This window comes from Leuciscus leuciscus, assembly GCF_965113295.1.
Source record: "Leuciscus leuciscus genome assembly, chromosome: 17".
NCBI lineage: Eukaryota > Metazoa > Chordata > Actinopteri > Cypriniformes > Leuciscidae > Leuciscus > Leuciscus leuciscus.
The window spans coordinates 22,358,023-22,382,981 of NC_138741.1; the positions used below are offsets into that span (position 1 = coordinate 22,358,023).

Genomic DNA, 24,959 nt, shown 5'->3' on the forward strand with positions numbered 1-24,959 from the left:
CACACACAAAAAATCTAAAACAAAAAAATCGGAGTTATTTTTCATAACAATAAATGTTCAGCATTAAAAATCAACATTTAATGTTCAACATTAAAAGTCAAGACAGGGGTTCTGGGGTCTCCCAGCTTGCTGCAGACTTGGCTTGATTCGAAAATAGAGCAGTGAATAAGCGAGTGGCGGAGCGCAGCTCTGAGAAACGTGTGGGGAAGATAGACGGCATACCAAGGTATTGATAAGAATGTATCCTAGCAACAAGCGCTAGTGTTTGACTAAAGGGCCTGCCAGTGCTTTAGTATTACACCTCCAGCCTCTGCCAAATGAGCTTTCTCTTTCCTTCTTTCACTCTCTCTCTCTCTCTGCTTTTCTCTACACACACACATGAATTCAGCATGCATAGACTGCAGTGTAGCTCATACTAGAAGAGAAAACAGCATTATCCTGGTATTTTCTTATACAAATATTCTTTTACAGGGAAACTTATACAAATCTACATGCAGTACACATGACTCACTGTTTGATTGCACATCTTATCCTGAGTAATCACATGATTATCGGGCAAACAGATCACACCCAACGAAGGAACACTAGTACAGAAAACACAATCATATGATTTGGATTTTCCTCTACTTCACCCGCACACTTCTACATACTGAATAGGTAGATGAATGATTTAAGATGTCCATCTCTAAAGGTGAGCAGTTCATGTAAAAAGTACATGCAACACAAAGTAATAAAGCTTAGTGCTTTTTTAAACTATATTTAATTGGTCAATGAGACAGGAAGTACTTGAATATGGTATCAAGAATTTTTAAACCATATTTTCTGGTGGAAAAAGCCATTGCACTTTACTGAGATAAGAGTGACATGTTTATGTTTATGCCCACAACAAAAACAGGTAGTAACAAGTACAAGTATGTCATACAGGCAATGTATACGCTATTATCCCTCTCATGAAGTGTGAGGTTTCCCCCTCAAGGTTTCGAGCTGTAATTCAAACTGGCAAGTGAGAAATTACAGTCACTCCGCCACTGGAGAATCTTTATAAACTCACGCTATTTTAACTCTGTTGGATCGTGGTCAGTGGGGGAAATCAGCGTACGTGGACAGGTGTGCTGATGCAGTGATTTCCAAATACACCTCGCCTGGCACAGCTTCAAAGACATCTCATAAGACAGACCTGACAGTTTGAGGGCACCGAAAACACACAGGGTGCGTCTCAATCAGCTCCCTAGCTTCCGAGGTCATGAATCAGTATATCATGTTCACAAATCCTATTTCCTGCGACATGACAATGTTCTCATCACTAAAGGTGTTTATGAACAACAGCAGAACTGATATCTTTATTATATTATGTTCTAATGTTATTTAAAGTACATTATGATACATACTTTGCTTGTTACTGTATATATATGTGCAACATTTCAGCTGTAAATAAATTATAAATGTTTGCTAGATTATGTTCATGAGATTATGATTATGTTACCTGTCTAGTGATGTGTTTATGCTGAAACGATTAAATAATGGTTTATATTTTAAAAGAACATCTATTGCGTGTCGTTGTGTGTGAGTTGGCTCTCGTGATTTATGTTTCACGCTTCAGAACTTCTGTTAAGGGAACATAGTGGAAATCGACGCTCCCTGGTTTTCACGGTGCATTGTGGGACTTTTTAGGGAGCAAACGTTTCAGTGCACTGAAAGGATTTTGTGATTGAGACAGCCCTTAAAATGGCCAATTCCTTGACAAGTGCACTGACTATTGAACTAGGGAGCTGATTGAGACAGACCTCACGAATTAAACTTCAGTGTGTATTTCGTCCCATCAATGATAGCTCAAATAGTGTGACTTACTGACTTTTCTAAGTGATCAGATTTTTTGCCTGGGGTTGACAAAAAAAATAAAATAAAAAATAATAATAATAATACCATGGAGACTAGAGACGGTTTCTTCTATGTTGGACCAGTATTTTTTTTATTTATTATAATTTATATAATAGTACAGTACTTGTTTAAGCTTTTATTTTTATATACTTAGTTTTCATTTTAATTTAAGTTTAAAGTTTCTATTTAGCTTTATTTTATTTCAGTTTTAGTCATTTTATTAAATTATTTACTCAACTTTTTTTCAGTTTCTGAAAAACCTGACAACATTTCTAATTTGTATTTATTATTTTGTACTTTAAAAAAAATAGTTTTAGTTAACAACAACAACACTGACTTGGACCAGTGAGCAACCACCAAAAAAACACCCATAACAACCAATTACAACACCCAATCAAGTTTTGACCAAAAAAACTACATTTTCTTCAAAAAAAGTAAAAATGCAGTTTTATGGAACAATGTTTACACTATTAAGTGTTAGTAGTACCAGCAATGCAATGCCAATGTGAAGTGCATGACTTCATGACTCACAACACCCAAGTATTGAGCCTTGAATCACTTTACTTGCTGCCTAACAATGACACATTAAACCCATTTGGCAATTCATAAACATACCATTGAAATATCTTCTTATAGCAAATACACTGATGTCACCCGACTTCATGTTCTCACATGTTTGTCTTTACAGAAGAATGTAAGGAAAGAATACAATGTGTCTCTTCGGACTTTTATCAGTGAGGGACTGAGAACTGAGAACAGTTGGATCGCAAGCGTTTGATTGGAATAAAAAATAAAGTAGGAATGGGGCAGAAGATCAGGAAACAGAGATGCTCCAGAACTAGAAGACGCTCTCATGCTCAAGCAGAATGACGTTATGGCTCTATTCACTTAGTGGTCTTTGAAGGGCTCTTTCCCCTTTGTGTGTTAAACAATACTGTCGGACAGATGGCTCAAGCGAACCGAGGGCACACAACCTCACACCCCCTCTAGACAGTGGCAGGGGTCCGCCATCCCCACTCCCCCCCCCCCCCCCCCATCTAGTGAAGGGATGCATAGAAGGACAATAGTGAGAAAGATCCATTTCACATTCAGAGCGGTTTAAAAACTGGTGACGTGCTCTGCAATGGTCTGGATATCAACTGTAAATCCGAACATGATATTAGGGATGCATCGATATGAAAACTTTGGCCGATACCGATCATTCTTTATATTTGAAAGCCGATAACCGATATATTGGCAGATAAATCTAAATTTGTATATAATTTTTGAGAGCCTGATTACAAAAACAAAAAGTTTCATCATTAAAAGCCATGTCCTAAGCACACAATTATAATGTTCTCATTATAAGTTTATGTAGCCTATATGACAGCACATAACTGTATTTTCCTTTTTTGAAGTAATTCCAACCATATTTCAAAACATCATGGCGAACAGTGTGCATCTGAAGTGTTTTAGCTAAAGAAAATAATCCAATATTTATTCACTTTAATATATAGGCCAAAATTTCTTATCGGGGTGATAACAATGACATTAAAAATGAACATATATCGGCCGATACCGATATGTTGGCTGATATATCGTGCATCCCTACATGATATAAAGTATTAGCGAAGAAAAGGCAACAGATTTTGATATTAAAATAAACACAAAGGATAGGATGAGTGTAGAAGGAAGCTATAAAGTTAAATACTTGCTATTCTGCACAAAGAAAGTTGTTAATGAATGTCCAAAATGAATATGGGCCTCAGCAAGCACAACTGATAAAACTGCAATCCTTCTTAATTCAATGAGACATACAATATAGGTGTGTGCTGGAAGATAAGTCACATACAGTATGTCACTGGAATATCAAATTATTAGCAGACCATTTTCCAAAGAAAAATAATTCAGCAATATAAGACTCATCTGACCGGATTCATTCATGCTTGGCTAGTTTCCTCTAGAGGTAGCATGCCAAGACAAGGAACCTGAGTCAACAAGATCAGTGCAATGGAGCTGAAATCTGACCTTCCATTTGACATCAACTTTAGTACCCAGGCTGCTCTCTGGAAAACACTGACCCGTTTCAGCGCTTCCACGGAAAAGTGGTCCCATTAAAAGAGCATCAATTCACATGGATTCTGAGCTATTACAGAGAAAGACGTGCGCTAATAATAGTACTTGCTGTACCTAAGAGCAGGTACTGGAATCCCGCAATTACTGGAATCAAACTGGAATCCCGCAAGCGTTAAAAGTGTTAAAAAAATTGAAAGAAAAAACCCATACAAATATAATACCGTAATAATAATATCAAATGAAATAAATAATCAAAAGTAGTTAAAATAAGACATTACTGTTTTATAGATATATTTCTAGAAGCCTGTAAGTCAAAGAAAAACTTAATAGGCAAAACGTAATACAAAATGTAAATATAATAATAGTTTAAATGAATGATTAATTGTAGTTGAATTAAGACATATTATTATGTATTAAGAAATAATAATAATAAAAAAATTATAGATTAATCAATTGAAAAAATTATTTGTTCCAGCCCCACTGTAAAACGTTCTTCTCAAGTCGATCGGCTTGATCATCAGCATTTTCAGGCTCGAACTGATATGGTAATACCGATGACATTATTAACCGTGTGTTTACAATTGTTTAAAGCCTTGGAAGCTGAAGCTCATGATTATGGTAAGAGGCGTTGCATTTCCGACACACGCTTGAGGCGTTTGGCCAATCACAACGCACTGGGTCTGCTGGCCAATCAGAGCACTCTGGGCTGTCCAGAAGGAGGGGCTTCGTCATCACGTTTCAGACTAGAGATGCAATAAAGTACATAATATGAAAAATCATGCTTTTGGAACATTCATAATAATCAAAATGATGACCTTTTAAAATAGCATCATATGACCACTTTAAGTTTCATTCTTAAATTTCAGACTTTTTTGGAGCTTGACAGCCAACTGGTCAATATCCAGTTTTGTTGTATGATAAAGAACAGCCTGGGTATTGAGCTGGTGACACGAGGGCAGGAAGATGAAGACCAAATTTTCTTTTTATTTGTGAACTATTCCTTCAGATCCATTAAATATGAGAAAACAGACCCAAAATCCTCCACAAATGTCACATACTGACTTGCATTCCCTTTAAGTGGTCCAGAAATCCAAACATACTTTCTCTCAATCATCTCACCCCAGGTGCCCTCCAGTCTCCTGACCCACTATCTCTGTATACAAACATTGGTGCCCTTATCTTCCACTACAGGATCAATCAACCAGCTGATAATTACTGTTGCTATGGCACTCACCACCTACCCAGTGCTGCCACCCACTCTGTGACCCCCTTTCCATCTACTGCCCTCATATTTTCCACAGGGTAAAAGAGAGGAGGGGACATGAAAGGGAGGGAGAGCAAAAAGAGGAGGAGAAGTAGACAGCTATACAAAAACCAAAAATTTTCGTATGACTGGTTAATTAATTCAATCTGGACGTTCTTCGGCTTCGGTGGGCAGGAATTTCAGGCTCATGTAGGCATGTGTAAATGTATTTATTCAGTAGTGACTTCATTACCTTACATCTGTTCAACACTCTGACAGGGTTAACCAGTTCACTGAATACAGCTGATGGCATTTTTTTCTTTCTGCACATTCAGAGTACAACAGAATTCAACAGTTAAACCCTGACCGCCCCCCGCCCCTTCAGCAGTATTCACATAGTAACAATGTGAAACTTCCACTATTGTTGTTACGGAATGTAGTAACTCCGGATAGCCAACTTTTTTTTAATACACACAAGTGGCAATATCTCAGAAAAGAAAACTCACTTGGGATGCTTCATTTATATATCACAAAGCATACATAGGATGGGCACAAAAGCTAAACCTACAAAAGCATTTTCAAAAAGTTTACACCAAACACCAAAAATCAACTTTAATATGATTTGGTTCACTCAGATTGACATGTTTCAAATCTGTGTTGTTATTTTTCTTCCGTAGAACACAAAAAGAGATATTTTATCATTTAGCATATCGACTGTTTTTGTCTATACAAGGAGGATGCCCAGTTTTAAAATACATAAAAAACCACCATTGAAGTAACATATAGTAAACATGAATCATAAGCTATGCAAGATTTCTGAAGACATGACAGCTTTATGTGATCTTGTGGTCACTTATTACCTTCACATCTATCCAATCATGTCCTAATACTTGCTGTATAAAAGATGCAAACAATTACCTCCACCCTCCCCACCACCACCAGGATGGTCCTGTCCATACCTCCCGGGGGGTCGGCTGCGCCCCTGCCTTCGTCTTCAGGCAGGGAATGCAGATCCGCTACTCTCGGATTGTGCACTACGGACGGGGCCAACGCCAAAGAACTTTATAGGCTAATTGCTTGCTGGGCTGTCAATAAATTAATGCTTTGTTTACACATCATTCTATCTCCCGAGTCTTTCTGGTAGAACTATTGCAAAAAACACAATAAAGCCTAGGTTTCTATTGAGAGAAAATTATTCATCCATCAACGGACTTCTGTCTTTCCTGAAAAGTAATTCTCTGAAAGATTATTCTAAAACTCTCCAGTAATCTCTAACGTTTTTAGTTTCATTTCGAGTAGACGGTTCTTTCCAGGAACAACCAGTCAGCTTTAAACATTGGCAATGTGCTAAAGACTGGAGTTAGGTGATTATATTCATTAACTTTAGAATCTGATTAAGGAGTATTGAGAGGATTTTCGCATGTAAAGATGATCGATGAGGTTCTTCTGTGAGAGAAAATAAGACTCTTTTGCATTTTTTCTTCCTTCCAATTCACACTTAGACATGGCCAATGCTTTCTGATCATTATCACAGCACAACTCAGAGCTCAATACAAATCAATCAATATACAAATCATACCACATCAGCGACAACGAAACATTGTATAAAAAACTCTGGGGCAGGCTTACTAAAAAAAACAATACGTATTTTACGAGAAGGCCTTAGTTCAATTAGGACATTTAAGTAGCTTTTACAAACGTGCCTTAGAAAAAAAAAATATCACTGGTGTGCATCTTGAGACAAAACAATGGCACTGATATATTTTAAGATATGTCACTGCAAGTTGTTTTCAGTTAAAACAAGCTCAAACAAGCATTTTAGGGACTGTCTGACGCCTTGATTGTGAAACCGGGCATATATATAGGCTAATAATGTAAAAATGAACCCATAATACGTCTTTAAAAGACAAAACTAAACACCATCTTCCTCTCAGCCATAATCATCACTAGCACTATCAGAGCTGCTGGTCCCAGGAGACCATTTTGTAAATGTCAGCGGACTGAAGTGGGACAGCCCAATTACAGGCCCATTTAAAGCTCGCTCTGGCAAAACCGCCTCACAGGGACTTTGCATGCTTCGTAAGATTATTATTTTCTTTATGAGGCAAAGTCGAGCGGCAGGGAACAAGCAATAACACGGTAAACTTCAGATTCAGCAGAACCAAAGACTCCCGCTGACAAGTCTGAGCAGTTGGGGAGGTGCACTCCATCACTGTTTGTTTTTAAAAGAACAATGCCTTGCACCAACAGCACAAGACGGTCACTCGACTGATAAAAATGTGATCTTTACTGTTTGGTTACCACCTGAAAGTATGACTGAACAAGAACTGACATGGGGAATTAAAAGGTGCAGCCACGTTATCCTATATTTGCCGTTCCCAGGAGAACAATTCAATTACCTCAGAGATTACTTGAGGGAATTCATGAGTTCCCATCATTGGTAAAGAACTGTGAGCTAACTGAATTTAAAATGTAATGCCAATGAATAATAAAACAATGCTTTTAAATCCAATTCAACTTCAATCAAACACAATGGTTTTTTGTTTTTTTTCAAAGGGGTGACCTCCACACTGAAAGCTTCACTCGTAAATTGGGATCTGTTTTATGACAAGCCAGACATCTGTACCTTTGAGTGGCGCAGAAGGGCTCTAAAGGTTTGATGGAGGGTCTTGAATGGGGGCAACTGAAGGCCTTTTCACTTCAGCCGTGGGAAGAGTCAGGGAGGAGTGTTATCTGAACTCTGAAACAGAATCTCGACCCCTGCCACTAAACTTTCAGTCCATTGGTGGCTTGCTGGGGGGCCGGATTCTTTTCAAAGCAGGACAGAGACACTTTTACCTCAAAAGGACAGATACATACCTCAAAGTCAGGTTTCGGGATGGCTTAACCATGAAATGATTCTAACTCAAAAAAATAAAGTAATATAGTGGATTACACTTAAAGAGATAGTTCAACAAAATAAAAAATATATGATTTTTTTTACATTCACTCACACATATGTTTTTCCAAACCTGTTTGACTTACTTTCTTCTGTGCAATAAACATAAAAGAAGATATTTCGTAATATCTTTTTTTGTCAAGTCAATGGTAACCAAAACTGTTTGGTTCTTCAACATTCTTCAAAATATCTTTATTTTTTCTTCCACAGAAGAAAGAAAATCAGACAGGTTTGGAACAATACAAGTATACAAAATAACATGCATCTTTTGATTTGATACTATGCAGTAAAGAAGTAGCACTCTGCTTTTTCGTTTTAATGCAAGCCACGTCAGAAAGAATCGGAACTCTTCTCATTTTGTCAGTGCGCGGTATGGGGAGGATGGAGGAGAAATGTTCTCCTGGTTGGTTGGCAGTCCAAGTTGGTTGTTTTGAGTTTTGTAAACAAGGAGAACCGCAACCTGTGGGTCAGATTAACTCATTGGGGGGTCAGGCCTGGGAAAGAGAACGCCGGCCAGCCTAATCTCTCTCCCTGACTGAACACAGGCTTACACACAACACTACTACAGTTCTGAGAATGCGTCACAGTTTGGAAAGGATCACGGAATTTTTTCAACATTTTCTTGAGAAAAATGGATTCTGCTAGTCTATGCATAACTAGCCGACATGATGTTGCTATGCGGCTGCTAAGGTGTTCTGAGTAGCTTTTAAGCTTAGTAAATGCCACTAATTATTTTTAGAAGGACAAATATGTTAATTAATCTCCAATCTTGGGGGTTGCTCTGCAAACTCAGCTATAGAATGTATGTGTATGTACATAACATAATTTAAAAAAGTATTCTAAATTCAAATCATATGGAAACGCCACTTGCACAACTATGATACTTTTTTTTTTAAGTAGAAATAATAATTCTATTGTAAGTCTGTTTTCACTTCAGAGTAAAAATTAAAAAGGTAACTGTGAGATAAAGTTTAAAATAAGAAATAGTCACATGCAACTGCAAGATATAATTACATTGTGATTTTTTTTTTTACTCTGAGGTGGAAACAAACGTCCATAAATTCTCATGTAAACAACGTACTAAAACCCTAAAGAAAACCCAAAAAGACTAATCTGTCTAAACGACTTGTGCTTCATACACGTGACTGACAGCACGGATGCTACGGCATGTCATGATAGGATGAAGGTTGGAGGTGGAGTTGCGGCTCAGCAGACAAACTAAGAATCACTGAACAATAAGATGAAAACATCCTGGCAGGCGTAGGTCAAATGGCACTATACTGCTCACGAGCCAATGACAGGCACCTGAAGAAAAGTGTGAGCAAAGGTATAATCGCATCAAATAGCATGTGGAAGTATGAAATAAATAGCAAAGAGGAATCCATTGGATATTAAAAATACTTTTTAAAATCATTTGAAATATTTACTCACATACCACTTTTGAGAAAGTCTAAGCATAAAAGCCACATCTTCACCGATGCCAGACGCTTCCAGCTGACACTTTCAGCAGTAAATAACAGGCATTTCTTTCTGCTACAGTTACGTGCCGCACTAGAGGTGGTGAGCTTGTCATAAATCACCAGTCATGTAGCGGGAACGAGTTGAGAGCCCTACTGTTAGTCTTGTGAATCATGCAGGTTGAATAGACCTGCTGCATGAACATGCACATATTGCACATATTATAAAAAATTAGCCCTCTTCTTATGCACCAAAAACCCACAGGCAAGTTATGCCCAAAGCACATAGCTTGTACCATTCAGAGAATTTTGTATTCAATTGCATTGTAGCATTCTTAATTTATGTTGCATAAGCATCTGCTAAAATTGATAAATGTGATGCATATAACAAATAGAAAGCTCATATTCAGTGTACAACTTATTGAGAAGATTGTGGAAATAAAAAGTGGAACGGGGGAACAAGTAGTTGTGAATTAAAATGAATAAAACAAACTGCACTGGAACATGTGGAAAGAGCATCAAAGGATGAAACTAAAGACAATGCAACTAATACAGGTATGACCAAGCAGTCAAATGTGACGTTGTGACATCAGATAATTTGGTATCTGTATGCAAACCAAAGGTAAACACATAAAAGTACATGACGTAATAGCAGATACACACCCTCTATGGTCACAGGTTAGCAGCACTAAAGGCACAAATAGAAAGAAAATAAATCTGTATAATACCCTCTGAAAATGTACATTACATATTATTTGATTTATATACTATGGTTCAAAAGTTTTTCTATAAAAAAAACCTTTCATTCAGCAAAGATGCTTTAACCCTAACAATGAAGACATTTATAATGTTACATAAGACATATATTTTAAATGCTGTTCTTTTGAACTTTTTATTTTTCAAAGAACCCTGAAAAAACTGTATGACAGTTTCCAGAAAAATACTACATACCACAATGGTTTTCAACATTGATAATAATAAGAAATGTTTCTTGGTGAGCATGATAGACTTCTATCAAAAACATTTAAAATTCTTGCCGACTTCAAACTTCTGAACAGTAGCCTAGTGTATATCATTTTTCCACCACAATATAGTTTGAAAGATTTGAAAGAATGAAAGTGTCTGAATGAAGTGTCTGATGGTCTATGACAGACATGTACCAAAGCCACAAGGCTAAGACAGTATTAAATCCTCATTAGTTCTGACTTCACAGGCTGAGGCAATTACTGCAATACCGTAGCATCTGTAGCTCCAGCCTATTTGGATAAGTTGTTGGTCATGTGTTAATACTGTCACATACGCGAGGTAAACCTAAGGCCATAAGTCCCCGTGATCCTGTATAGTCTGTGTTTCCCTGGAAACCCTTTAGAAGTCTCAATGGCTGCATTTTACTCAATGATGAGCATCCTTTTCTATATTTGGATGATAGTGCACACAATTGCATAAGACTTTCAATGTTGAAAGTGCACCAGAAAGGTCCAAGAAAAACCCACATCTACATGCTTAAGAGTCGACTATTTCAGCTCCATCAATATGACACCCATATTCCTGACCTGCATCAAATCTCCATTAAATATTACATGTTCTTAAAGGAACTGCTAAAACACCAACATTTGGGAAAGACATGGGATGTTTTCCACAAAACCCTCAATTTAAAAGCCCAAACTCACCACTGAGCCCATTCGGTATGCTTCTGAGAAGATGGTTGGTTGATAGATCGTCCATAGACCTTCTGATAGACACTATCTTTCCCTCTGAAGGCTTGTGAATATGACTGTGGTGGTGATCTGGGCTTCCAGCACTGCCCGTGCTGGAGGTGCTGCTCCCGTCTCCAACATCCCTCACAGTGGCAGAACTTCCGTTCAGATTGGTAAGACTGGATTGGCTGTCTATGGAGCTCCTGGATCCAGCTCCATTCCTCTCATCATCCAACATGAGGACGATCTCCTTGAGCTCCACATTCTCTCTCATCACACTCTCCTGGTTGCTCTCTAGGTCTTTCAGTTTTTGCTGGAATATGCCAACCTCCTTCCACATAACACTGGCAGTGTACCTGCCAAATCTCTGCCATTCCCTGGACAGCTTCTTCCCTTTCTGCCGATCATCATCCAAGAAACAGCACAGTTCTCTGAGCTCCTGGTTGTCTTCTTGCAGTTTCTGGTTTATCTCCTTCAAGCTCCGTATTTCGTGAAGATGCACTTGTAATCTCCGGTTGACGTCCTTCATCATGTTCCCGTGCTCCACCATTAAGTTCATCTTTTCACTATCCACTTTTCGGAGTTTCCTAACCAGCTCCTCTCTGCTACATTTTATCAGTTCTTCATCGGATACCTTACTTAAATCATCCCTAGGTACGTCTATAATATTTTTTGCCATATTCCTGTCGTTAAAAGTGGTCTGACGAGAGAGATCTGGTCACGATTTTCTAATCATTCCTTCGCAAAAACGTAGCGAGCAATATTAAACTCATTATTAAAATTAATCCAGTTATTCGAGAGATGAAACGAACGAGAGAGAAAAAAACTCACGTAACTGACCCAGATAAGTAAACACTAAGCCGTGTTTATACGAATTCCTTTTATGTCGTTATTTCATATTTGTTTGAGCTGGAATCTCCTGTTTCTGACAGTGGTGATGAGACTCTCCGGCCGCGAGACAGATGAATGGTGAGAAAATGCGCTTCAGCTCAGCTCAGCGTTCAGTGACGTCAGCGCTGTACGCGACGCGCGCGCTGCACTACATGCTAATGTTAATGTCCTATAGGGGGCGCTTGACGTCTCAGAAAGTCGAACTGTTTTGAGCTGCATTCATTCAAATATCACGTTTTTGTCTTATTACTGTACATAGGCCTATATGTATAGGTTAATATGCATATATTTATATATAAATGTATTTTATAAAGAAAAACTATAAAATATAGAGATAATGGAAAGGGAACACAAAACTGGGATTACGGATTTCTACTTTATTGTGTAGAAAGAAAGAAAGAAAGAAAGAAAGAAAGAAAGAAAGAAAGAAAGAAAGAAAGAAAGAAAGAAAGAAAGAAAGAAAGAAAGAAAGTTAAAGGGTTTCTGAAAATGAAATGAGTTTTAAAAGAGTTGAAAAGTTTCACCCAGTTTTAGGCACAATCTTGGCAATAATTAGGTTAATAACCATTAATAACAGTTAATAACAATTTATAGTAAATAGCTGGAATAAGAAAGACACAAAGAATGCTTAATGGCCATTGAATTAAAAATAGCTATAGGCCAACATTTAAATGATCTTAAACTTAAATTTAAACACATTTTCTTTTTTATTTTATTTTATTTTTTAAGAGCTAGTTTTTCTTCTTTTTAAAATTCTTAATTCAAAATATGAATACTATGTAAGGATTATTCAATTCAATTAGATGGAATTTTACTATTAATTTGAAATGCGTAAATCTTGATAAAAGGCTTAATATTTTTTAAGTGTATAGTCCTACTCACTAATTCATCCAGGAGGGATGCAGAATTGAGTTTCATGATATGATTCCTGATTTAATTCAAATGATCTGAAAATTAGGGCCCCTGGCCCCTCGACACATACAGTCCAAGCCAATCACTACCCTGGCCACTGTTTTAGATGTCTAATGTACACCTGTGTAAAAACATTGTACAGTTTTTTAAGCCAAATTGCCCATGTAGTTTAGACATTTGCTGACAGGCTTTACAGGACCATGATTAATTGAAACACTTTACATCGTTTAGATAAAGAGATGAGATAAAAAGCAATACTCTTTACTTAAAAGAAATACTCAACTTGGCAACGTCAGCAACACATTAAGTATATAAAACCAACAATGTAGTGGCATTTATAGCACTACAAAGTGCCTGATTACAACACTTGAGATGTGTGAATGACAAATGATAGGGCTAAACACAAGCAAAAGAGTGGTAGGCATGTTTCAGCCAATAGGGAATCAGTGCAATTCTGTTCCCAAAAGAAGTTCATAATTTCCATCTGAATGTAGTTACAAAAACAGCCACCAAGCTTTTTGTGAGCATTCAGACGGGGCTTAATTTAGTTAATAATAACGTTCTACTAAAATTTCTGACCTATATTGAAACAATGAAGAATTATAGCAGGAACATTACAGTGGATGTTAAAGACTAGAGCAACATCGGTAAATTGCCTATTCATATGTTAATACATCATGTAATGTGAATGAATGAACAAAAACATTTCAATATCAAATGATCTCATGATCTCCCTTAATAGGCGTGGGTATTGAAATAAGACTCTTCTTAGGGTTGTGGTGTGAACACACCGCCATCTAGTGACTACAATGACTCAACGTTGCTCATCTGAATTGTGGCATGGGATCAACATGATTACAAGGAAAAAATAATAAGCTGGAATAACTTAATAACTGCTCTGTGACCTTAAAAAAATATATAATGGCTTGAACTGACCCAGAGATTGCAGAGTTTGCAGAAAACCTTAAAAACAAAAACAAAAAAATCAATAAACTGTGTATCTATATTCTTTAGAAATGGGAATAGCTTATATAGTCCGATTCTCTCCATCACCCAAATAAGCTAAGAATGCTACACATTAACAGCAATTAGAAAGTATGCAACTTGACTGTTATTTTTGTTTCCAAATGTTCCCATTAAAAAGTCATTCACTCCTTTAGTTACAGTAATTGATTAGAAACATGCCTGCAGCTTGATGTTCATTCAGATAAAAAAAGAAAAAATGAAATACAATATATTTTCACATGTTGATTTTATATCTGATTTGTGTATACACTGTGCAATCCTGCCATTTGTATATAGATTTGCTTTAATTCGACTATGCATATTTGCTAGAGACACATTCACTTAAAACAGACATATTACTATCCTGGATAATAATAACCTTTCTGAAGTTCACAACAAGTCATAGAACAGTGGGCTTGATTACTGGGTTTTAATTATTTTTTATTTTTTTTAACTGAGGGGAGATTAAAGGTAAAAATTAAATAAAAAAAACACTACTGAAAATCTCTTCACATCCTGATAATACTAATTACTGTAATCAGTAATAGAAGTGCTCTAAATATATATATATATAATACTGTATCTTCTGTGGAAGTCTCAGGGCCAAAAAATGTCGGTCGGTCGATGTTACTTGCCTGTCAATATACTTCCATACTTCTGTGCACCTGCTCGCGCAGACATCACACGTCATCAATGCGTTCCAATGGGCTGCAGAGTATAGACAGGGGGTGTTTTTCATTTCTTATTTGTGCATCCTCGTTTCCTTTCCTCACGTCTTAGCTCCACCCCCTTAGGATGTGAGGGAAGGTAATGGTCACATAATGGGCTTGTTCGACTTCATGCAGCTCTGCGCAGAACGATCGGCGGCTGACTTGAAGCAGTGCATGCCGGTTAGAAATTTTGTCCGACTTGATACAGCGCCGACGCCACGTGACTGTGACATATGCCATCAAAGTACCGCGAGAGCATTTCGAGAGTAGCCGGAGAACTCAGCCAGCGCAGCTTCTCAGGAGCGGCTGCACTGGGCTGCAGGAGGGCTGATGACGACACAGCTGTCCCACGATTGGCCGGATTCACCACATGACAACGATCACGTGTGTTTCGTGTTTATTTCGAACACCTTTAGTTACTCTAAAGCTCACAAATCAGTTTTTTATAACAGTAAACACTCTTTTCATGTCGTATGTTATATTGTGTCATGTTTATCAAATTAAAACTGATTAAAAAACGTATAGACTCCACTTCATTAATAGTAGCAATTATGTTGAACTTTATTCTTGTTCAAACAGACGCTGTATGAAGCAGTACATAAAGTAGGCCTATTGAATGAAAATGTCTCTGAAACATCTGTGTATTATTTGGCCAATATTACATTTATTTCACTTCAGCTGTGGTAAAGTACGCGAACACCACGTGAGCGGTCACTACGGGAACCAGAAAGTGTCCGACTTCACGTCTCCGTTTGCAGCTCCTCCCCGCCTGCACGCGGCTACTCTCGCCGATCGGTTGCATCCAGCCGCAGCCGATGTCGAACACACCTATTGTCATAACCGTACGAGATGGCAACCCGTGACGTTCCCGTACCCGGAGCGGTTCATGTCCCCAGTCTCAGATTCATGCGTTTCTATGTCAACACTGTCAACGCCAAAATGAATCTGCAGCAGTCAGGTGCAAGTAAGAGCTCAGTAAGTTGTTTACACATGATCATTTTAATGTTATGTGCTTTGAGACATGAGGTAGTTTAACACCGTCTCTCGTGGCGCTTAGCAAACTCTACTGTGTGCGTTCATGTGTTTTGAAGGAGACGTGATTTTGGAGACGCTCTAAAGGGAGGGTGGGATCTTATGCTTTCAATGCCAGCTTGCTATTGTTAGCCTCTCCAAAATTGCCTACCCTACCTTTAAATTGTTTCATTTTTGCACGTAGGGATTTTGATACACCAAACAGATAGGAAGTAAAGCCAGTTTCAACAGAACATGAGTTCAAATAAACAGCACAAAGTGAGGATATCCAAGTGTTTGAAATATGACTGTGATTGCATAACAGAACAGATGGAACAAAGATTATTGTTTAGTTTTCGTACATTCAAAGCCAGTGCTCTCACTTTAAGCCTCTGTTGAAGTTGACTTTCTTTCTGTTTGGGTTCTGTCTAAAATTACTATGATAATAATAATAAACTTAACCCATTATTTTTTTTCTTCAAATGGTTAATGTGGTAATCTGACCTAATAAAAACTGTATGTGCAGACATGCACTTTTGTTATTTTGTTCAAACATGTACTGATTGTTATACAAAATAGAGATTTCAATTTTACTCCAGCAAAAAAAAAAACATACACACACACACACAGCTTTACAAAGATCCGACATTACAACCTGTGGTCTCCGAGACCCACGTTTAGGATTTTTGAAACATGAAATTCTCCTAAAATCAGCAAACGCCATGTGTTAACATTAACGTCTTTTTTTTATCGTTTCTATAACTGCAGCATAACAGGTTTAGAGAGACATGAATTGCTGTTCGGAACTGTGTGTGTTTCACAACTGCTCAGGATGTGAGACGCGTCTCGTAACTCAAAAGGAGATGGGATATGATAGAGGTCCAAACGATTTGTGATTCGCTACACAGTAAATAAGTCGTGAATTTGTTTGGAAATGGTTGATGATTAAATTCAGGGCAAAGTGCAAGACTACATAAGTCAGTGAGGACACACGTCGAGTAGGCTATCCTCGCCATTGCATAACTTTTACTTCCATGTATCTGAAGTTCCGCACCAGGATTTGAGCGCTATGTGGTACTTTTGCGATGTTTTCGGCCGTATATGGCAATCGCCGTGTATTTTGTTTTATTTGTTGGCGTTTTGGGTCGCACCTGCGTTCCTGCATCCACAGTGTTTGGATTTTAAACCCCCCTTTCAGCCTCAACAAGAGCTTCAGTTCTGTCAAATGTATAAATACTTCGGCTGCTGTGACTATGCCAAGGACCAAGAGCTGAAGGCAAAATACTATCGCATTATGGATAACTTCGATTATTATGGATATTCGAACTGTGCCGCGTACGTTCAGGATCTGCTTTGTCAGGTAAGTTTGTTTGACCGCACAATTATGAAACGATATTTTTTTGCTTAGTTTGTGGCTTTATAAATGTAGGCTACTCGAACCATTGTTTGTTTGCCTCTCAACACGTACCGCAATTTGCATCCATAAATTATACTAAACGATGATGATGTCCAGCTCTCTTTCTGAGTTGCCAATGATTTGAAACACAGTTGGTTGGGGCCAAATTACGTCACTAGAGGAATTTTGCCAATAGTAACAAACTTAACCTTGCAAATAGTTCTAAGATACATGCACTCTGCACAGTCATGTAAATGAACACACAAAGAGCATGGCTAAAATAAAACAACATAAAACACCAAATAACATTATATAAAAATGCATATGTTACAAACCAAAAACAACAACACGTAAACAAGTATGAGATACAATATAGCAAAATAAACACCCAGGGTAATCATATGAGTCGAAAATTTCAAAAGAATAGCATTTATTTGAAATAGAAATCATATAGGATAACATAAATGTCACTTTTGATCAGTTTAATGCATCCCTACTGAATAAAAGTATTAATTTCTTCAAAACTCCCTGGCATGCTATAGTAACCGGCCAGAACACCCCAACAAGACCCTAGCAACCATTCACGCCAAATTAGAAACCTATTGCTAAATATAGCTGCCTATTTTAAACTTTTAGGTTCAGAAGTAAGTTACACGTCTAGGGGTCACATAAAAACTAAATGGATTGCTTTTTCCCCAGTGCAGTGTGGGCCACTGTAGACACTACATTGAGGTTTAAGTACTTGTGGTTTTTACAGAGTGTTGAATGTGGGAAAGCGGACATGACTATTCAAATGCATTGCTTGAGGCTGTCACGGTTCAGTTACATCCCCCCACTTTTCCTGTTTCTCTTCTTCAGGAATGCTCTCCATATGCTGCTCATCTTTTTGATGCCGAAGACCCCAACACACCTTTACGGACCATACCTGGACTCTGCCCCGACTATTGCTCTCAATTCCATTCCAAGTGCAGATCCTTTCTTACCTTGTTGTCTGACGATCCACGTCTTCCAGAACTTGAGCATGACCAGCACAGGCTTTGTCAGTACCTAGAGCTGGATGACCCAGATTATTGCTATCCTCATATTCTGAGCAATGAACACTTGACCAAAAATCTGGGCCGCACTGCAGCAGACTCTCAGGGCTGCTTGCAGCTATGTTTGGAGGAGGTAGCCAATGGACTCAGAAATCCTCTCGCCATGGTTCACGCCAATGATGGCACGCACAGGTTTTTCGTTGCTGAACAAGTTGGCCTGGTCTGGGTATACCTTCCCGATCGATCAAAGCTTGAAAAGCCATTTCTAAACATCACAAAAGCTGTGTTGACATCTCCATGGGAAGGTGATGAAAGAGGATTTTTGGGACTCACCTTTAACCCCCGTTTTAAATACAATGGGAAGCTGTATGTATACTACTCTGTTGAGGTGGGCTTTGATGAGAGAATCCGTATCAGTGAGTTCCGTATCTCTTCTACGGATATGAACGTGGTTGACCACGGTTCAGAGAGGTGAGCAGCTGCTTTTCTTTAAATTAAAGGTTCCAAAAGGGGGTTTTCGTTTCGGTGCAACAGAACCATTTTGGGTTCCTCAAAGAACCGTTCTGTGAACAGTTCTTAAAAGAACACTTTTTTTTTCTTATTGTGAAACATAATTGAATAATCTGAAGAAACTTTTTCCAATTTAAAGTACCTTTTGAGCAATGGAAAGGTTCCATGGTTGTTAAAGGTCCTTCATGGAACCATCAATGCCAATAAAGAACCTTTATTTTTAGAGTGTATGCTTTCAATAATTTCAATTGGGTTTAGAGCGTCCAATACTCCACATACAGTATCTTCATGTCCCCTCAGAATCATTTTAGAGATCGATGAACCTGCTTCTAATCACAATGGTGGGCAGCTTCTCTTCGCCGATGATGGATACTTATACATCTTCACTGGAGATGGTGGAATGGCAGGAGATCCATTTGGGAAATTCGGAAATGCACAGAACAAGTAAGTTTAGATGATTAGTCAACTCTGATATTATTTGAATATTTTGTACAAGAAGCTAATTTCAGTTTGGTACAAGAAGGACAGATTGGTTGTGACATCTCTTATCTGGATGTCACTGCTAGATCTGCCCTTTTGGGAAAGGCTCTTCGCATTGATGTAGATGACAACGAGAGGGGGCCGTTGTACAGAATTCCACCGGACAATCCATTCATACGTGAACCCAACGCTCGTCCAGAAGTGTATGCCTATGGTGTGAGGAACATGTGGAGATGCTCTGTAGACAGAGGAGATCCGAACACCAAGGAAGGAAAAGGACGAATTTTCTGTGGAGACGTGGGCCAGAATAAGTATGAGGAAGTAGACATTGTGGAGAAGGGTCGGAATTATGGCTGGAGAGCAAAAGAGGGCTTCTCTTGTTACGACAAAAAACTTTGTGCCAACAGCTCCTTAGGTGGGAATACATTTACTCTCATTGTCAGTCCTTTAAATTCTTAACATTTGGATTTTGAATTATTTTTTATTGGATGAATGGACGAATTATTGTCTTTTTCAACTTATAAAGTCTTTTTACGCTAAATTCTTTTACTTCTAGATGATGTTCTTCCGATTTACGCATATCCACACAAAATGGGTAAATCGGTCACAGGTGGATATGTTTACAGAGGCTGTGAAAATCCCAATTTAAATGGCATGTACATATTTGGAGACTTCATGAGTGGGTAAGTAATGTTTTTTTAAAGAAAATAAAATAAACGAATGCTTTCATTCAGAAAGAGTGTATTAAAGTGACGATGAAGACATTAATAAAATGTTACAAAATATTTCTATTTAAAATAAATGCAGTTTGAACTTTGTATTTATCAAAGTAAAAAATGCCATGGTTTCCACAAAAATATTAAGCAGCACAGCTGTTTTCAGCATTGATAATGATAAGAAATGTTTCTCGAGCACCAAATCAGCATATTAGAATGATTTCTAAAGGATCATAATTATACTGAAGATTAGAGTTATGATGCTGAAAAAGCTTAACCATCACAGTAATAAATTGCATTAAGTTTTTCCCAGAATATATTCAAATACAAAACAGTTATTTTATAGTGTAATAATAATTCTCAAAATTACTGCGTTTATGGTATTTTTGATAAAAAAAATACTTTGGTGAGCATGGGACTTTTTTTCAAAGCATTTGAATGGTAATGTATATGCTGTTGTGATACTACTTGGGGTCATTCGAAATTTCACTTTTTCAAAATGACAAACATTGTTTTTAAATGTGAACTCTGTGAATTTCCAGACGCCTGATGAGTTTAAAGGAAAACAGAAACACACACAGTTGGGAATACAGTGAGATTTGCATGGGTGAGGGTCTGACTTGTTCATTTCCAGGGCTTATCAACAATTACTATCCTTACATCATTTCGTTTGCAGAGGATGAAGCAGGTATGTACAAGAAAGGCGACATGTTCCTTTTACACACTTTATATTCAGCATAAATTAGTTGCTAACACCTCCTAGTGGGAAGAAAACTATGTCGAGTTTAATGTTAATTTGATCAGTGTTTCATGTGACTTAAGTTGTGTTATCTGTGATCAGGTGAACTCTATTTTATGTCCACCGAAATACCAAGTGCAACATCTCCAACAGGCGTTGTGTACAAGATTGTTGACCCTTCAAGGTATTCTTTTTCATCACTCATAATAATGTAGTCCCTGGTGTTCAAAGATCAGCTTGTGTTGCCTCTTAACAGACTTTACTCTCAAAATGCTGTGTTGGCACCAATATGTGCTGCTGTAATCTCTCTCTCTCTCTCTCTCTCTCTCTCTCTCTCTCTCTCTCTCTCTCTCTCTCTCTCTCTCTCTCTCTCTCTCTCACTCCCTCACACAAAAATCAGAGTTACAGTGAGACACTTACAATGGCAGAGAATAGGGCCAATGCGTAAATGTTAAAATACTCACTGTTTTAAAAGTATGGCCACAAGAAATTGGACCCTGTTTTCTTCCATGTGTCTTACCGTAACCTGAATTTTTGCTTCTATTAAAGAAAACGAGAGACAAGGTGAAATTAATTCTGTGATAATCAACATTAGGCCACAAATACTGTTGATCTCAACTTGTATTAAACCCAGAACATTCATTAAAAGATTAAAATGCTCTCCCTGCTTTATTACAGACGTGCACCTCCAGGAAAATGTAATTATGAGCCACTTTCAGTTCGTGTTAAGAGCAGTCTTATACCATTCAAGCCAAAGGAAAGTAAGTTTGCTTACTTCATAAGAGATCTAGTCAGTCTGTACATCCAAAACTGTGTTTTTGCCATCAGATTATGCTTTTTTAAATTAAATGTTCAATAGAGTACCACAATTAGAGCAGGCCTCACTGTATCATCATCACCTTGGTTCCCTTAAAATTCCAGAAAATAAGCTCAGCGACCAACAAAAGGTTATGATTCTTACGTTTTGTTCATCATGACAATCGTCACTAAATGCAATTGCAAGAAGTCAAAATTAAAGTTAGGCTCTAATGAACTGCACCATGTACGCGCAACTTCAACCTCACCACCACTAAGCTTCCGAAAACTTTCAATTTTGATTTTATATCTACAATTTTGAAAGTTTGAGTCAGAATAGTTTTGAAGATCTTGAGTATAAACACAATGAGGCTGTGGAAGCAGACTAGTGAGTAGAAGAGTTTTCCTGTTCGGTGTGATGTTTAATGTCCCAGAAAGCCCCATTTAGCCAATTTTACAAGATACGTAAAACAGGACAATAGAACCGGAGTGAAAATAAAAATGAAACTTTTTTCCAGGTTTTAGGACTCTACGGCACTCTATAACAACATGATTGAGTAACTGATTTTTGTATAAATCCCCCTTTTCACAGCATTGATAGGAGTCCATGTTCCAACAAAGCTTCCAAGACTCTCAAATGCAGAGGAACCTCCTGTCGATGATTCAAAAGGCTGGTTTCAAGAGCTGCTGGACATCTTAAATGAGCAGGATGGGCAGATCAGCACCACACCATTCACCCCAACTACACCCAAGCCCAAAAGGACATCCAGAAGGAAGGATAGACGCAGGAAGGGCAAGCACAAGAATGGAGTGGTGAGATTAGTCGGGGATGAAGAGGGCCGGAAGGATCGGGGAAGGGTGGAAGTATACGCTAATGGGGAATGGGGGACCGTTTGTGATGATCTCTGGAACACCAAGAATGCCATTGTGGTCTGCCGGCAGCTCGGGTTCCGCCATGCACTTAAGGCTGCCAAGCACGCTGAGTTTGGGCAAGGGACGAGCCTGAAGATTATTTTGGATGATGTGCAGTGTGAGGGGACTGAAGAAACTCTCTTGGATTGTCAACACGCTGGGGTTGGCACACACAACTGCGCTCACTATGAAGATGCAGGAGTGATATGTGGAAATTCAGATTCAGGCCTAGAATAATCTGAAACGTTTCAGAAACAACCTTTTTGTTATTAGTTGTAACACATAACTGATCTTTTCCAACTGCAAGAGAGAAGACATTTGGACTATAATACAGTTTTTCTCAGTCACTTTAGGTCCATTTCTTGAATCATCCTAAAAGGGATAGTTCACCCAAAAAAATTAAAATTCTGTCAGTAATTACTCACCCTCATGTCATTTCAAAGCCCTAAGATTTTGTTTATCTTCGGAACACAAATTAAGATCTTTTTGATGAACAGATTTAAGGCTAAATCAGATTTGTTCATCATATAAAGCGATTGTGTCTCTTCAGAAAATTTGGACTGAACGGCTCAATTCATATGGATTAGTTTTACGATCTCTTTATGAACTTTTTGAAGCGTCAAAGTGGTAGTTGCGCAGCCGTCTATGGAGGGACAGAAAGCTGTCAGATTTCATAAAAAATATCTTCATTTGTGTTCCGAAGATTAACAAAATTCGGCTTTGTAACGACACGAGGGTGAGTAATTAATGACAGAATTTTCATTATTTGGTGAACTAACCTTTAACATTGCAAACTAGTAAGTGCATTTCTCGAAACAATTATGTACAAACAGCACCACACAAATGATTTCCTGCAAAAGCCTGTAACATGCTCAAAATCCTTATTTCATCTCTCAAAAGTTTTTATATCTATGAACATATCACTGCTATCAGAATGACAAGTCTGTGTCATTGTTCACAAACAAGCTAGTCAAAATGCTTAGCCATGTTGTCAATATAACAGTGTACTCTGACTGCATTTCCTGATGTAAAATATGGCAACGGTTTTGCAAACGGTTATACAAAAACAGTGCACAAGGCTGAACTTTTTCTATATGGCATATATCAATTTCAACAGTACAAATTTACAGATTAGTGTATTTTGGCAGAAATCCCATTTTTGACAGGATTTAATTAGATTGTGGTCTGTCAACAAATCATAGTGCAATGTCATTGTGATATAAAAGAGAAAAAGACAAGTATACCATATTACAGTACAGTGCACATTGTTGGATTACATACATTTACTGTCCACGAAACATTTGAATGTTCTCTCAACCATTTGCCTCCATCCTTCGGCTTGCCTTGGTAGGACCATGATTGAGAACATGTTTCACAGTGGCCCTTATTTTATCTGAAATGTGCCTATGTCCTCTGCCTCTTCTACCTCTGTTTTGCCTCGCTAACCTTCCATCATGCATCCTTACCTGGCTGTTGACCCTGTTCATTTCTTTGTTCTTTCATTCTCAGAAATTGTAACACTGTGATGTGCTCTGTCTGTATATGCTTAGCCTACTAAATTGAAGGTTCATCAGATGCACCTCTGAGGTATTTTACAGAACTGGTTACAGACTTGTCTTCATTAAATCCACTAATGATTTTGAAATTGTACAAACTCATTTGCATGAATGTACAAAAGAATTGGCAAGTTGTTCAAAAGAATGAGAAATTGATTTATGATGTGCACTGCACACATGAGATGTGGAGGTTGAACAAGTAGTTTTGAGAATTGTGATTTAAGAAATGTCCCAAAGTGGCTGAGAAAAACTGTAAAACGTGATATTTGAGTTAAATTTAAATCATGACGAAACATTCATGTTCATCATTTTTATGCTCAAATTAGACCTCTGGATGTATTACTGACTCTAAATCAATAAATTAAGTTTTGTTGTCCCATAAATTATATCCTTACATAACATTTGTAACAGTTTATTTAGCGTTATTCATTCAAATAAATTTGGAATGATACTATTTTTGTGATTATTTTAAACCAACCCAAAACATGAGAAAAAAATCAGCATGTAGCACATCTTAAAATGTCTTTGGACACTCGTTTGTTGTAGCCTATATTTTGAAGTACCTTGGAGAACAAATATTAATATGGTAGACTGCTCATTTGTATAATTTTTCAGAGTATGGTATTAGCTACTATCCGTATCACTTTACAAATTTACACGTCAGATATAGGCTATCGTGAATAGGAAACACAACAACAACAACAACTGGCAAACTAGACGTTTTGTTGTAGCCTACTTTTAGAGATAGCCTAGCGTTACCGTAAAATAGTTGTAGCAAATGAATATTTTTTTGAGTAGCCATGCAAATGGCATTTACACAGTTGTTAGAATTGGTTTGCTAAAAGTTTGTTGCTAAATACGAGATTAAAATATATAGATGTGTAAATAAATGCAGGGAAAAATATTATCGTACTGGTATACTAATATGTCTTACTGTTTTCGTAGTAATAATGCTTAATCATGTACAAAAGCGTATATTAGCCATTAGCACGTTAGCATACAACAACATGGCTCCATAGCTCAG

The 24,959-nt window shown here is 37.7% G+C and overlaps 2 protein-coding genes across 4 annotated transcripts in view; one reads left to right on the forward strand and one right to left on the reverse strand.

Annotated features, from left to right (window-relative positions):
• ccdc85ca (coiled-coil domain containing 85C, a) overlaps positions 1-12,250 on the reverse strand; it is a 42,803-nt gene extending 30,553 nt beyond the window's left edge. For both annotated transcript variants that reach the window (XM_082144161.1, XM_082144160.1), the window contains exon 1: positions 11,242-12,250. In XM_082144161.1, coding sequence (XP_082000287.1) covers positions 11,242-11,947 — 706 coding nt within the window. In that variant the 5' untranslated portion in view covers positions 11,948-12,250. The remainder of the gene's footprint in view (positions 1-11,241) is intronic.
• A 4,385-nt stretch (positions 12,251-16,635) lies between these two features.
• On the forward strand, positions 16,636-24,386 carry hhipl1 (HHIP-like 1). Of its 2 annotated transcripts, XM_082144098.1 has the most exons (9): positions 16,637-17,157; positions 18,052-18,698; positions 19,038-19,181; positions 19,304-19,632; positions 19,774-19,900; positions 20,476-20,621; positions 20,775-20,856; positions 21,351-21,433; positions 22,060-24,386. In XM_082144098.1, the coding sequence occupies exons 1-9, from the start codon at positions 16,867-16,869 to the stop codon at positions 22,614-22,616; spliced, it is 2,406 nt and encodes an 801-aa protein (XP_082000224.1). In that variant the 5' UTR covers positions 16,637-16,866; the 3' UTR covers positions 22,617-24,386. The 2 variants fall into 2 exon arrangements, with proteins under 2 accessions (XP_082000225.1, XP_082000224.1); XM_082144099.1 differs by lacking the exon at positions 21,351-21,433 and having other exon boundaries at positions 16,636-17,157; positions 22,060-22,279.
• Positions 24,387-24,959: the final 573 nt, after the last annotated feature.